Genomic DNA, 13,701 nt, shown 5'->3' with positions numbered 1-13,701 from the left:
CCCATTGTACCATTCAACTTTGTCCTTACCATATTTTACGTATCTTTAGAAACACCAAAGGTATTTGAGGTGCAAACGTTAGGTGACTCAGCCTGTATATCCTAAAAATCGGTTCAAAAGATTGTGGAGTCCGCGTGCGTCTCTTGATTAGAATTTAATTCTCGGAAATTATGCAACACGCTGCATCGCCGAAGGAGCCTTTCGATTTTGAGTGAATAGGCCTTTGTTTCTGAATAGGGCCCCTGTTCCGGCAGATATCTCCAGAAGGATCAAGAGTCACAAACGGAAAAGTGTTCGTACCTAGCATATGAATGAACGCTCTCGCGTAGAGCCGTGAATTTGAAAACACGTAGGAAGCACTGCCTGACAAAGTAGTATCGTTCAAAGAGGATTGCGTGTATGTATACTAGCAACGGCATAAATCGTTCGCCTATTGTCCGCGAAATCGAATAGAGGAGGATGATAAAAGAGTTCCGGAAGTGGGAGGGAAAAAAATGCGGCACCACGCGAATCTTTTAAATAAATTAATATCCTCGGTACATGTGCATCGATCTGCGAGTCACTTCAGTTCCGGCATCTCGACCATTGGAAAATACTACATACTTTGAAGCCGGGGCGCGTTTGAAGTTCTTTTGAGCCGGCCCTTTCGGATCTCTCTAACCGCATATAAACGTTTCATTCTCAATGCGGTGAACAGTGCAAAAGGATACACACTCCCGGAAACAATGGAGTTTTTATCAAAGCGGATAACGGCTTAAAGCGAAACGAATTATTTCCAATTAAACGAGACGGCCGCGGTACAACAGCAAATACAACAAACTCCGAACCCGGTTCCCATCCGAAACGGTCTTTTCGAAAAAAATACCGGCTCGGCGAGAGAATGCGCACGTGGCACGGCTTGGCTACGAGTGAACGCGTATTGCGGCCGACAGCCGCGTGGCGCCGCACAAAGGATCCCATTAGAGGGCACGGGAACGCAGCTACCCGGTCCCTTTGAACGCACACGAATCGTTGACAAGTCCCCCGTATATGTGTCGTGTCCTGCGGACTGGACTCCTCGAGAGAACGCGAACAACCTCGCAACGCCTGCGTCTGTTCCGGGCCGAGCTCTTGCTCTTAGAGAGAAACGGATGCTCGCTGACACCGCCAAGTACCGTTCCGATATCGCATAAATACGCCCGACAGCTGCGATGCCATTTTTCAGCTCCTTATCGCCTTCGCGACACTCTTGAACACCCTGCGATCCTGACGCAAATCTTTACAACAAAGGAACCATCCCCAACTTCTAGAACCCTTTACAGCTGGGTATACAATTAGTTTAGTTGCTGGATCCCACGATTTATAATCCAGTATAGCCGTTTACCTGACGTAATACTTGACGTCATCAGTGGTGTCATGCTGTCAGGCTTATCGCCAAATTTTATTCATACTAATAATATCATATATGAACAAGTCAGGTAGGATATCAGTTGTTCCTCACGTCTGTTAATTAAATAGCAGTTATTCTTTAATTGTGGTTACCCTTTATTTACCTCATTAAGGAGTGTGCACACAGATGCTAGCGATTCATTGTTGAGCACTGTGACGATACAACGTAAATAGTGTTTTAGTCGTAATTTCGATGTGATTTTGTGGTTTACGGCAAATCAAAACTGCGCCATCGTAAATAGCATTCTTCCAGCTATCATGTGACAATTTTCAAATATACTATTGGAAAAAACGATTGGAAATTCCATCGGGAACATATTTGAAACGCGATTTGAACATTTTTCACTAGCAAGTAACCAACAATTTTTATTAATAACTTTTTATTAATAAATTAATAAAGGTTATTGCTAACCCTAGGTTGGCCTGAGAAAGATCTAGGTAAGATTTGGATTATAGGTATGGCAGGAGAATTTAACTTATCCTAATTACCATAACGGTTCGATAATATGAACACCTTATTCATTAAAAATCTTTTATTGTGGTGTATTATGAGAGTTAGCCTGAATTTAACTGCGTACAGAGAAAGAATGTTTTTTTAGCTATAAGCCTTAAGGCAATAAACCGATTACAGCCCTTTCAAGCATACCACTTTGCGAGTCCCCATTTTATTTCGCGTTTTCGCTTTAATTATGTATATGTACAAAACGGAATTCACGCAAAGCCACGATGAATTTTGCATGAGTATTGAAATCTTATTTGAAGTGGTCGCGTTAAAACTATTCGCATATATGGAAGTTATACCGATCTGTTTAAATTAATGTGTCAACGTCTAAAATAGTAACGTAACAAAGGGATGAACTTGGTCAAACAATTAGTCCTCTACTTACGTGCTCAAGAATTCTGCATGTAGAAATGAATTTACTTTTGTCAATTTTTGGAACATAGCTCTATGTTTCATACCATCCCTTTGGTTCGTATAGTATCGGTTCGCATAACGTGGCACTTCTTTGGAACCTAACTACCGTGTTAGTTATAATGGTATAACTATTTATTTAGCGTTTTCCTTGTAAATAGTAAATATTAGAAAAAAATGAAACAGGAAAAAGAAGTACTGTTTTTTATACGCAACACAATGGCGTATGTAATTTTTTTGTGTTTATACTGTTTTGTTAGATACGAAGGTGACCTTCAATTTTTTAAATAGAATGCTGTATATTTTTTTATATCACATAAAAGCATGTGTATAGACGAATTCATCGGTATACTGCACAGTAACCTTCAAGGTCATGCAGGGTCAGAAATGGAAGAAACATTTTGAATATTTCATACCAATGTGTTTACAAGTATTTCTTATTCATATGAATCACATGATGTTGTCATTCACATTCAGAGTGTTTACTTCTAGTTTCTACTATGGCGAGAAAATGTCAGTGTTACTTCCGAAACCACTTAGTAATATCGCATAGTAATGTATCGTTATTCGGTGGACGAGAAGGCGGATATGGTACGCATTTATTACCAGTGCAATGGAAATAAAATACGAAGTAAATTGAAATACGTAGAAGAATATCCGGACAGAGTGCAACCAAATGAAAATCAGTTTGTTTTGTGTGCCAAGCGTTTGAAGGAAGTAGGGTCTTTCCAAAATAAGTGTCATAATCGGAAATGTCTTCTTTCTGAAGATTAGAAGTTAGAAGTCCTCTTACATTTTGAAGAAAATCCGACAACTTCGGTCCGAAAAGTAGCTCCCGCGTGTGGTATATCAGTAGACTCAACTCATAACATCTTAAAATGACATAATTACGAACCCTTTAACACGTTCACGGACAGTAAAAATTTCAGTGAGCAGCAAAAATAGACAGGCAATTTTTCTTGAAACTAGTTGTACTATCCGAAATCTGAATAGAAATAAACAATAATAATAAGTTAACTGTCATTAGTAATGACAAATGAAATGTATATTAATTACAAAAACAAATTTCAATTTGAAATGTATATTAATTACAAAAACTTAAGGTTGTATAAAATTAAATGAATAAAAATTGGCTTTAAAATTTGATTGCTATAGCATTCACGTCATTTTGCATCACTATGAAAGTGAATGCTATAGCATTTGCGTCCGCGAACGTGTTAAATACCATAAAGTACAAGGGATACAAGAAAGTGATATACCGCGGCGTACTGAATTTTGCGATTGGTTACTTATAAAGAACAGAAACGACTGTAAGTTTTATAAAAAAATTCTTTGGACAAATGAATCAAGCTTCGATAACAATATGATGACCAACACTCATAATGCTCACGTATGGTACACTGAAAACCCAAGAGTGAGAAGAAAAACAAGTTTCCAAGTGCAATTTCGCATAAATGTATGGTGTGGCATGGTGCGCCATTGTGTTGCGTATAAAAGACAGTACTACTTTTTCCTGTTTCATTTTTTTCTAATATTTACTATTTACAAGGAAAATGCTGGCTAGTGATAGCGTGAACACCATCTATAATAAGTATATCATTAATGAGACTTTTCAGTAATGAGGCTAATGGTAATTCTGACAGTTTCCACGTCTAGTTTAACATTCACAATCAGCTATCGTGAACATTTAACCCTTTGAGGATGAACATTGCCGTACTGGAAAAATCGAACCCTGTATCTTGTACCAAAACCATAACTTCATTAAACTTCACCTTGGCAACCCAGAAGTTTTTAACTTTTTTATATAAACCGGTAGATCTTGACGAGAAAATACCAAAAGTCCAAATTTTAATGTGAGAAACTCATTGGTTCAAAAGTTATGTGTGTTTAAAGATGAGCGATTGTAAGCGTTTTGACAGGTAAGGCCGCCGCCATGTTGGTATTTTCAAAATCTGTACTTACCCGGTTTATGCATCAAAGTCTCCAGTTACGGATGCACGTTTAGCAGCACCGGAGGCAACGATACTCGTCAGATGATTAGGAAAAAAAACTTTTTTGTACTGTTGCTCCAGTAATTCGAGCGACCATTGAATTTGTGTAAGAAACGCTACAACGGTGTGAAATATGCAAGACGCCAGCGTTTTAAGCTCGCTCGTTCGAAGGATAGTGAATCGTACTAATTTCGAGGATCCTCGAAAAAGTTCGAAAGTTCCGGAGCAGTCCCAAAATGTTCAAACACTCGAATGCTCGAACTTTCGTACCCGGGCCAATAAGATCATTGCACTGCGGCTCACGGTATTTAAACATCGCGTTCCTTTCACGGTATGTTCGAACTTCTCGCTCGTAGCAGTCCCGCTAATTACCAGAATTAATCACCGGGTTCGTCAAAGTTTTGATGCCATCGTCTGTTCCCGGGGAACGTCAGCAAGCGGTAGACGGTTTTCGGAATGGTATACCCATAGCGGGACAGGGGGGGGGGACAAAAGTAAGCCCAACGCGGTTACGTCGCGAAGCAACCGTAATTTATGATAGTCTGTTTGAGAATAGAGGAAACTAGACGTCTGTGGGACAGAGAGAACGTTCTAATTAATCGCTACCGTCATTGCTACCAAACGATCCCTCCCATCCAAGCTCTTCTAATGAACTCCTTCTGCTCATTCACTGACGAGCAAAGACGAAATCAAACGGAATTCTAAGTACTGTCCGCCCGTCAGATGATTGCTAGGAAAGGTATTTAGGCTCTCACTCTAGCCTGGCTCCTCCATCACCACACGCACTGTTGCTATTGGCCGAAGACAATGACGATGAACGACAGCGGACGATCTGCGACGATGCTGGGAACCTGGGTCGATCAGGTTGGGATCGACCTGGGTCGATCGGGTATCAGGGGTCCGTCATTCTATTCTCACCGACTTTCATAGACATACTTTCCCTTACCGACAGATTATTATGCATACAAGATGTTCCAAAAATGTTATATTTCCTTGAAAGAGGTGATTCCTGAGGTCATTTGACGTAACTTTTTCCTTTGCGAAAATGGTCTCTGTTGTTTTGGTAAGGAGTTAATAATTCGGGCCGGAATCTGTTCGCTGTAGCAGCGCTCTGATTGGCTCGTGTTTATCGTGGATAACTCCTTAACGATGCCGCGGAGAATATTTCTGCAAAGGGAAAAGTGACCTCAGATGGCCTGAGGAATCATCCCTTTCGAGGAAGTACAATATTTTTGGGACACCTGTATATTAACTTGCTCGTGTTAATTGATCTCTTCTGTTCAGCGGTAAAGGTATCATTTATACTGTTGCGAACGTTGTACAACTTACTGGTTCTTGAGCTAGCATGTAGATTTCTGTTAAGCATTCGCGGCATATTAGAACGATTAGGAAAATAGCGATTCGGTAATTTACGATTGACACTTGCCGAGCAAACCGCAAACCTTCGCCAGAGGCGTTCCATTTTTGGAACCGTGCACGTTTTAACAGGAACGCAGGGGATCAAAGGGTTGCGATGCAATCGTAATTTATGATACTCTGTTTGAGAATAGAGGAAATTAGACGACGCGACGGGGGGACGATCAAGACGCGCTATGGCGTCCCGGACGTTCCGAGCGTCACGTGGAGTGTGGGTGGAATCTCGTCTGGAGAAAAAGCGGACGGTCTGTGACAGTGGAAAATGGGATTTCGATCGTTCAGACGGAGTGGCGTGCTGAAGAACGAGCAGCACCGGCCAGCTGCGCTGGATCGTAAAGTAGAGGCAGGATAGGCCAATCAGAATGAAAGAGGAACAAAGAGCTTCTGTATTATTAAGCCAGGATATTAAACGTCCGCAACGTTGAAGCCGATTGTTAGCGAAACCTCCATTACGGTCCACCATCGTTTTTTTTTCCTACCACCCCGAAGAAAAAAAAAAGGGAAACATCGGACGAACGCGAGCAAGGAGAAGACAAAAGACGGGGATCGGTGGGGGGACGGAAGACGTTACATCGTTTCTTGGGAGGAGTTCGAATGGATCTTTCGTTTTTTACGACGCGGAAACCGGTAACGAAAGAAAAGTGTGTCCTCCCCCTTGATGGATTCTCATCCGAATTTCCAATCGTCAACGGCCGGGAATGATTCGACGATAAGTCAGGGGCCGAGAAGATGGCCATGCAACGGCGTTTACGATTTCTTCTTTCACTGTAAACGCACGGGCCCGGTACGAAATAACTTCTGTAAACGCGCGATTACGTTCACGACATGGCCGTACCGCTAAAGCTCGTCCCGCGTCACACAGGCAGCAACCGTTCCTATAAAAAGTAACGGCTACTCGAATGCCAGTCCCGCATGTTTCGTGCTTATTACTTTCCGACCGGGTAGAAATCTCCGCACATAAACTCGCAACCCCCTCTTGCTAACGATCGCGGTTCTTGGAACGATTTCCAGAACGCGTACGCGCCTCCCCGATTTCCCATGCGGTGCCGGTCCAGAAAAAGGAGCACGAACCCCCCGGCCACGGCTTACGTGAGTTCCGGATACAGAACCGCAATGATTCGGCTTCTCCTACAACGCTATTCATTACGTTGATCAAACACAAACCTAATCATCAGGTGTACAAATTAATTCACCGCCCAGCAATAAATTAGATGCGTAGCACTAGATTACAGACGGTTTTCGAACGAAAAAAAATTGTTTGTGTAATTGATGGTAATTATGCAAAAAAGAGGACTCCTCACGGATTTTCATGACCTTGATATATGTTGTCGAAATGGTAGTTTTTTCTTTTTATAAATAGCTCGATACCGAAAGCCGAGCGGCGGTAACATGTATAGGGAAAAGTTGTACAGAATGATGACCTTGACAACATGTACGTATTTCAAGATCGTAAAAATCGAGGAGGAGTCCCCTTTCTGCATAATTACCAAAATTGAAGCTGAATCAATCACAAAAAAAGTGTTATAACGTAAAACGCAAAATCACTTTGAACAAAATTCATGAAAATTGTTAAATTTTGTAGCGTTTACATGAGACTGTCCCCTTAAGAGGTTAAAGGGGAGGTACATAACCACAAGGAGGACCAACGGATGTAATTCCCGTAATGTTAGAATAATTTCCCAGAGTTTCGTGACTGCAATCAAACAACGCATTAGAAGTTAGTGTCGGCTGTAGGGACAAAAAGCGGAAAGAAGGAGAGCTGGAGTTGGAAGCTAAGTGAGCCACGTTCGAAAGAAAAGTACGCTGGGAGCTGGGATAACTTACCCGCCCTAATGATCAAGTAATACGAGGAGAAGATTTGAGGAAGCTCGAGCATTATTCAAACAAATTCTTCCACAACCGGGTAATTCTTTACTTAACGCGCTTGGGAGTGTAAATCTGCTGAACCAGCTGCAACAGGAAGAGAGAGTCTTTGAATTAATATAAAGTAGACGACCACAATTATCCTGAGCATTTAAAAATTTTAATACCGCCTCCTGAAAAACTTTACACCCCTTTAATTGTAAACACACGAACAAGACCTTTATGCGTCTGTAATACATCAAAACCTTAGTCATTCCACAAATAATTTATTAGCACTGACCATAGTCATATTCAAAGATTACAACTTGATTCATTATGAACTAATAAAAATCGATAAATTTCATGAAATTCATGATTAACAAAACTTGTGCAATACTTTCTCGTTTCTATTTCAACCAGCAAAAGGAAACTTTAATTAAATTGGAGTTACTTTAAGCTTATGAAAATGTAAATTCGTTCAAAGTTAGATGTAAATATAAATTACGCTAATGGGTTCAAAATTTTCGAAATGACTGTTCCATACAAAATTGCTTCAGTTTGGAACGTACTATAATTAAAATTGCAGGGCATTAAAATTAATCGAAACCGCGGCTAAACTTCCGGAAATCGGTCAAGTCAAGAAAACAACAAAGATGACCGAATGTAACGAGGACACAAGGGGAAACAAAGAATTCATTCTATCGCGTCGAGTCTTTGACTCGAATTGTTACGCTTGCATGTATCCCAGTATTTGACGATACCATTACTTCATTTGATAATGAAACACATCGATATGTATGCTGCACTCCAATACACTGTAAACGATCATTGTACGAGACACGAAATACGCAATATTTTTCCCCAGCACCGTGCTGCACAAAAACCGTTATGCTGTTCGAAAATCAAGAGAAAATCATTCTTGTCTCTGTATTGTTAATATATTCCAACTTCTCCTTCCGTAATGCAAATCCTAACGGGAGTGGTTTACTGTTTCAAAAATAAGTTCTGTTTGAATATTCGTACAGCATTTCATCCGAGAAGACATCAAATATACAGTTTCTGAATTTTGTGCCTCGTTTTTCTACAAACATTATTTCATTTCAAATGTGCACAAACAAATTCCTGTCTTTTTGATATTACTTACGGTAGTTCGAGAAACAGCCCTATGCAACATTCTTTCTATTAAGAAGTAGTAACTAGATTGCGGATATTTATGCAAAATTAAAATTATTGTATTGATTGCAAGAAATGAAACATCTAAATAGTAACTTCTGTTTTTCTTGAACAATTCAAATGAACTGAAAATAATATATCGGTATCCTTAAATTTTTTAAACCTACCACTATTTTAAATTTCATATACACATTTTCGCCACAAATGCATAAAATCCGTAATATAATAATAACTCATGAACATCATGAATTTAGTTTGCTTATAACGATAATAATTTATCTGCTGAATAAAACATAAACCACATACAGTACATTAAACACTAAACCTACCGAGCTTTAAAACAACTAATACATATTGTCTTATAAAAATGACAAGGTTGAATTTATTTGAATTTTGTGCGGTTCGTATTATGATACATGCTCTACCAAATATATTCATTTAATTATTTCTCACGAAAGCATCTTTATAATTGCAGTAATTGCAAAATAAAAAATCTAGAACCAGTGTTAATATACCGGCAGAAAAGTGAATTCTTCTGGCCGAATAAATGAAAAAAGGGCGCTTAAATCTGAATAAATCGGCGTTATTATTTATAATTAATTAAAAACAAATAAGCAGTGTTTGGGTGGGCGGAGAACATTTTAGATGCGCAGACGAATTTGCATAAGACCGGTGTGCACGAAGTGAAATATACTTGATCGACAAAAACGTTGCATCGTCAATTTATTCCAATGTAATTCGCCCGCAAGAAAAACAATTCGTATCAACAGCGATGTTTCCGCGCGAAGAAATCCGAGCGAAACGACTCCGCAAAACCGGGAGGGTCGATTAACGTCGGTCGATTTTTGCGCGGATTAATAAGCGTTGACAAAGAAACGTTGCAAATATCAAATATTATTTGCCGGACAGTTTTGATACGCCCCATCAACTCCCTCCCCCATGGGGGTGGGGAAAAGGCGATTTAATCAAGACGACAAAAACAGGCGAACAGTTCACCCGGCTGAAAAAAAATCTGTAAAATATAGCTATCGTTACGCCAGTGATTTAGCATTCATGCGACAGAAATTACGAGGCATTATAGCTGTCATGATTCCGTGCCACATTATTATTATTATATACGAGCCGGAACGAACTGTCGTGACAGGTTCGACACGTGGCACGTACAGGACATTACTGAAACATTGTCAGAAATTTTGGGTGATTCATTTGCATCTCCTAATCCGACAGAATCATAAATTTCTCGCGAATCATGAACTGCCTCGAGACAGTTTTACCCCTGTGATTAATTTCGTTAGTTATGGGCGCTGTTGCCGATTTGAAGCTTTGCTAAAGGATTCTCTGCTGCCTCGAAATTTCAACGAATTGTGATAACTAGACCGCGAAATCGACATTTTCAAAGGTGATTGCGAGGAACGCAAGTTATATGACAATGTATTTCTTCGTTCAATAATTTCAATAAGTCGGGAATATGTAATTGTATAACTGCATTTTTGAATTCTTCTAATGTCTTCATAATTTGACTGTAACACACGTTTTCGTCGTAAATGCATAAAAATAAATAAGTGAAATAGAAAACTGTAGACATTAGAAGAAATCGTGAATATTGTTACACTATTCTAAACTTATCGAAATTATTGAAAGAAAAATATCATTTTTAAGTAATTACTGCTGTTGTTACACTACGTCTGGCTCGTAAAAATTAATCAAAGAAAAAATTCCTGTTTATGCAGTTTATTGTTCTTCCAATTGACTTAGAACATTTTTATTTTGTATAAAGATCCACAGTCTAATAATCAATAAGAATTTTTTAAATTATATTTAGCTGATTGGAATTAGCAATTTTATACACAAACATGTAAGAAAGATTAATACGTTCGATTTTATTATTTGCGTTTAATTTAATTAAATACAGCTACATCAAAAAAGGAATAATATCGAGAAAAGGAGATGGTACGATTAATCCTTTCTCCGTCAATAATAAACTATTACATAGAATTAGTAGTTCTGTTTTTGAACACCTTTATTTTGATTCAATGATATGCTTCTGTGCTAATAAAAATAAGCACATTTGTCACACAGAATTATCGTTCATCAACGTTATAGATTTTCATACAGCCAGCTATCAAGAAAATTAATTATATAAACTTGATGAAATTAATAACTGCGTACACAACGTCGAATACTCATGAAAAACAAAATTGTCTTGAAAAATATCGAATTAATATTCATTAGATGTATCTTCCCAATTCGCTTTAATAGAAATGATTGATGAGTTTGTTGAACTGGAAATTACATTAATAATGATTGAACAGTGACGTGTTCAAGAATGCTCTATTGTGTACCATCGAACCCTGTGTATAATAACTGGACTGCGAATTTTTATGCAAAATAAACTGAAAGTAATACGTATTCTCAGATGCCTTTTAATTTGATCTGCTGCTTGGGGGGGGGGGGGAGGTGTATCCCCAATGGCTGTCAATTTTAAATCATTTTGAAACACTAGACCAATAATATCCTAACCATGTTTGATCTTATAAATTGTCTAAAATTGACGACACTAAATGGGAATACCCCGTGGAACTAAACCTACTAATTTCTGTGATAAATGCATCAAATCCACAGTCTAATAATAACGTGTAGAAGCTAATCCTGCGGGACACTGAAAGAAGTGACAAGCTTTCGAATGAGAAAGCTCCCACTTTCGCAGCTGTCTATCAAAAATCGACAGTCGATATTCTTTTTTCCCTTTTGTCTTCAATCAAACCATAATTTCTATAGACAATTTTTAAACCGGCGAAGTTAAGCCGAATGTTGTCTTTTACAGTGAAAATAGAAATAAACCACAAAAATCGTATTAACCGTTTACGGATGAGTCAACGTGTTATTCGTTAATACATCCTTAACAAAGCCAAGGCGGACATTTTTGCAAAGGAAAAAATCATTTCAAATGACCTTAGGAACCGCCCCTTAAACGGCTGTACGACATTTTTGAGTCACCCTGTATATAACACCTAATGGAAGCACTTTTAAGCTGCCATATTCGGAATCGTTTCAAACCTTGGTCAAACAACCGGATCATCTCATGACACATTGGTTTCGCGTCAATATTTATACGATGAAATCTTCCGTCAGGTGAAACTGCTTCAACCGTTATGTAAGTTTGTCAAACCCGAGCCGACCACTCTCGAACCTGCCAGTACAAGAGAACGGAACACAGAGGGCGGTCGGTAAGTGGAAGGGAGGGAACCGATGGAACGGGTCGAGCTAATTAATTGGGCTTAAATAACTGACTATAAAATAGTTGGCGTGTCGAGTTACCGCGCACGAGGCTTGAGAAATCGGGACCAAGTCAGCCCGGTGGCGGTGAAGAGTTTAGCTGAGTCGAGAAAAGGGTGGCGTGGGGCTAGAGGGGTTGGTCGGCTAAGGAGTAGGTACCTTTAATGAGGTTGATAATGGTGTGGTTATATAGTCCTTGGTTCCGACCCGATAGCCCGCCGCGGCTCGCTCGCTCGCTCACCATTTTCAGTACTGCTCATTGATTTCACGGCGAGGGGTTAATCGGGTTGTGCGAATTCGGTATTTCACCGAAAGACCGCCGAGCACCGCCGAGCCGCACTTAAGTTTGAACACTTGCTCCAGAAAGTCAGTTAATTGGCCGTCCGATGCTCCGTCGCCCACGGGGAGTGCACGAACGCCGGACCCGGCCCTCGGCATCGTTTCCAATCATGTGTCGGCCTATTATCACAGTACTGTACTCCCGCGCGCAGCCAGAACTTCTGCTGGAACCTTTGATGTTCGTGTCGCCAAATTGGGTGACCTTGAAACACTAACAAGGGGTGTCGCGCAAGTAGCTCCCTCCAATTTTCACAAAACTGCATGTAACAGGCTAAGTCGCCGACCGATGGCCCAGTTTTTACAAAAACGGTACACTGTAAGAAGACCGATTGCCACGTTGTTTATAAATAGAGGATGTTTGTTAAAAACATTTTCACATCAGCGCCTTCTGCTCACCAAGAAGACGAAAAGTTCGAAAGGGACAATATGTCGCAAACAAATAGTTATCGAGGTATAATCTTTTCTACAAGATTACTTTCATCACGTTATATAATGCCTGATTCAATGTTCTTACATATCTACTGGAGAATACCACGATGAATGTAAGCTAGTTAGTAAGATAGTTTGCCGAGTGGCACTTAGGAAAATAATGCAAGGGTTTCACTTGTGCGAAAGTTCTCCATATCGTCGCGTTTTCGGTGAAAGAAGCACATGCATCGGCGAAACGTATTAATTTGTTCGTCTGTAAGATTTATTCACGCCGAGATGTCAATGAGCCAAATTTATTTCTAGTTCGTATGAACGAAATCCCGGGACTGTAGAATGAAACTGGGTCGGATAGTGGCACGAAAAATCTGTTGGGATCTGCTGTTTCTTTTCAATTATGTCGCCGCGGTCTGAGAGCCGCATTGACGCGCGGCTGACTGCCATATCCCGCGGAACAATGTTTATTATTTACCACTCGAAAATTGGGACCTCGTAATTGTTGCTTTTCATCTTATTGTCAACTTGTTCGAATTCATCTTCGTGTTTCTTTCTTTATTCGTTCATCACGAATTGAGGGCACCCGGTTTCCTGACCTTATTTGTTTGTGACGTCACTGGGGCCAGACTCAAATATTTTTTAAGTGACCATTGTAACCTAGTTGTGTAAGTAAAGGTTAAATTTCACTTTGCGGAAACAAAAATTTTAAACTTTTTTTCATATAATCCTATAGATTTTTACGAGAAAATACAAAAAATTTACGTTTTAATGGCCAAAGTTCACTGGTTCAAAGATTATACTAAAGTTGCCCGATTTCCAGCGTGTTTGACAGGTTAGAATGTTGCCATATTGCTTTGTACTTACGTGTTATCCAATGAGCAGGGCTGCTACGTCACGCCA

At 39.7% G+C, this 13,701-nt stretch overlaps 1 protein-coding gene across 2 annotated transcripts in view; it reads right to left on the bottom strand.

The window, feature by feature from the left end:
• LOC143362835 (neurotrimin) overlaps positions 1-13,701 on the bottom strand; it is a 255,281-nt gene that overhangs the window by 206,649 nt on the left and 34,931 nt on the right. Inside the window, exon 1 of one of the 2 annotated variants that reach the window (XM_076803315.1) lies at positions 4,304-4,413. The exons of the other annotated variant lie outside the window; for it this stretch is intronic. Within the exon in view, the coding sequence (XP_076659430.1) occupies positions 4,304-4,316 (13 nt within the window). The 5' untranslated portion in view covers positions 4,317-4,413. Of the gene's footprint in view, positions 1-4,303; positions 4,414-13,701 lie in introns of those variants that run through there. 2 annotated transcript variants of the gene reach the window in all.

Source organism: Halictus rubicundus, chromosome 18 (assembly GCF_050948215.1).
Source record: "Halictus rubicundus isolate RS-2024b chromosome 18, iyHalRubi1_principal, whole genome shotgun sequence".
In the NCBI taxonomy this organism is placed as follows: domain Eukaryota; kingdom Metazoa; phylum Arthropoda; class Insecta; order Hymenoptera; family Halictidae; genus Halictus; species Halictus rubicundus.
This window is presented reverse-complemented; position numbering and strand designations above follow the sequence as displayed.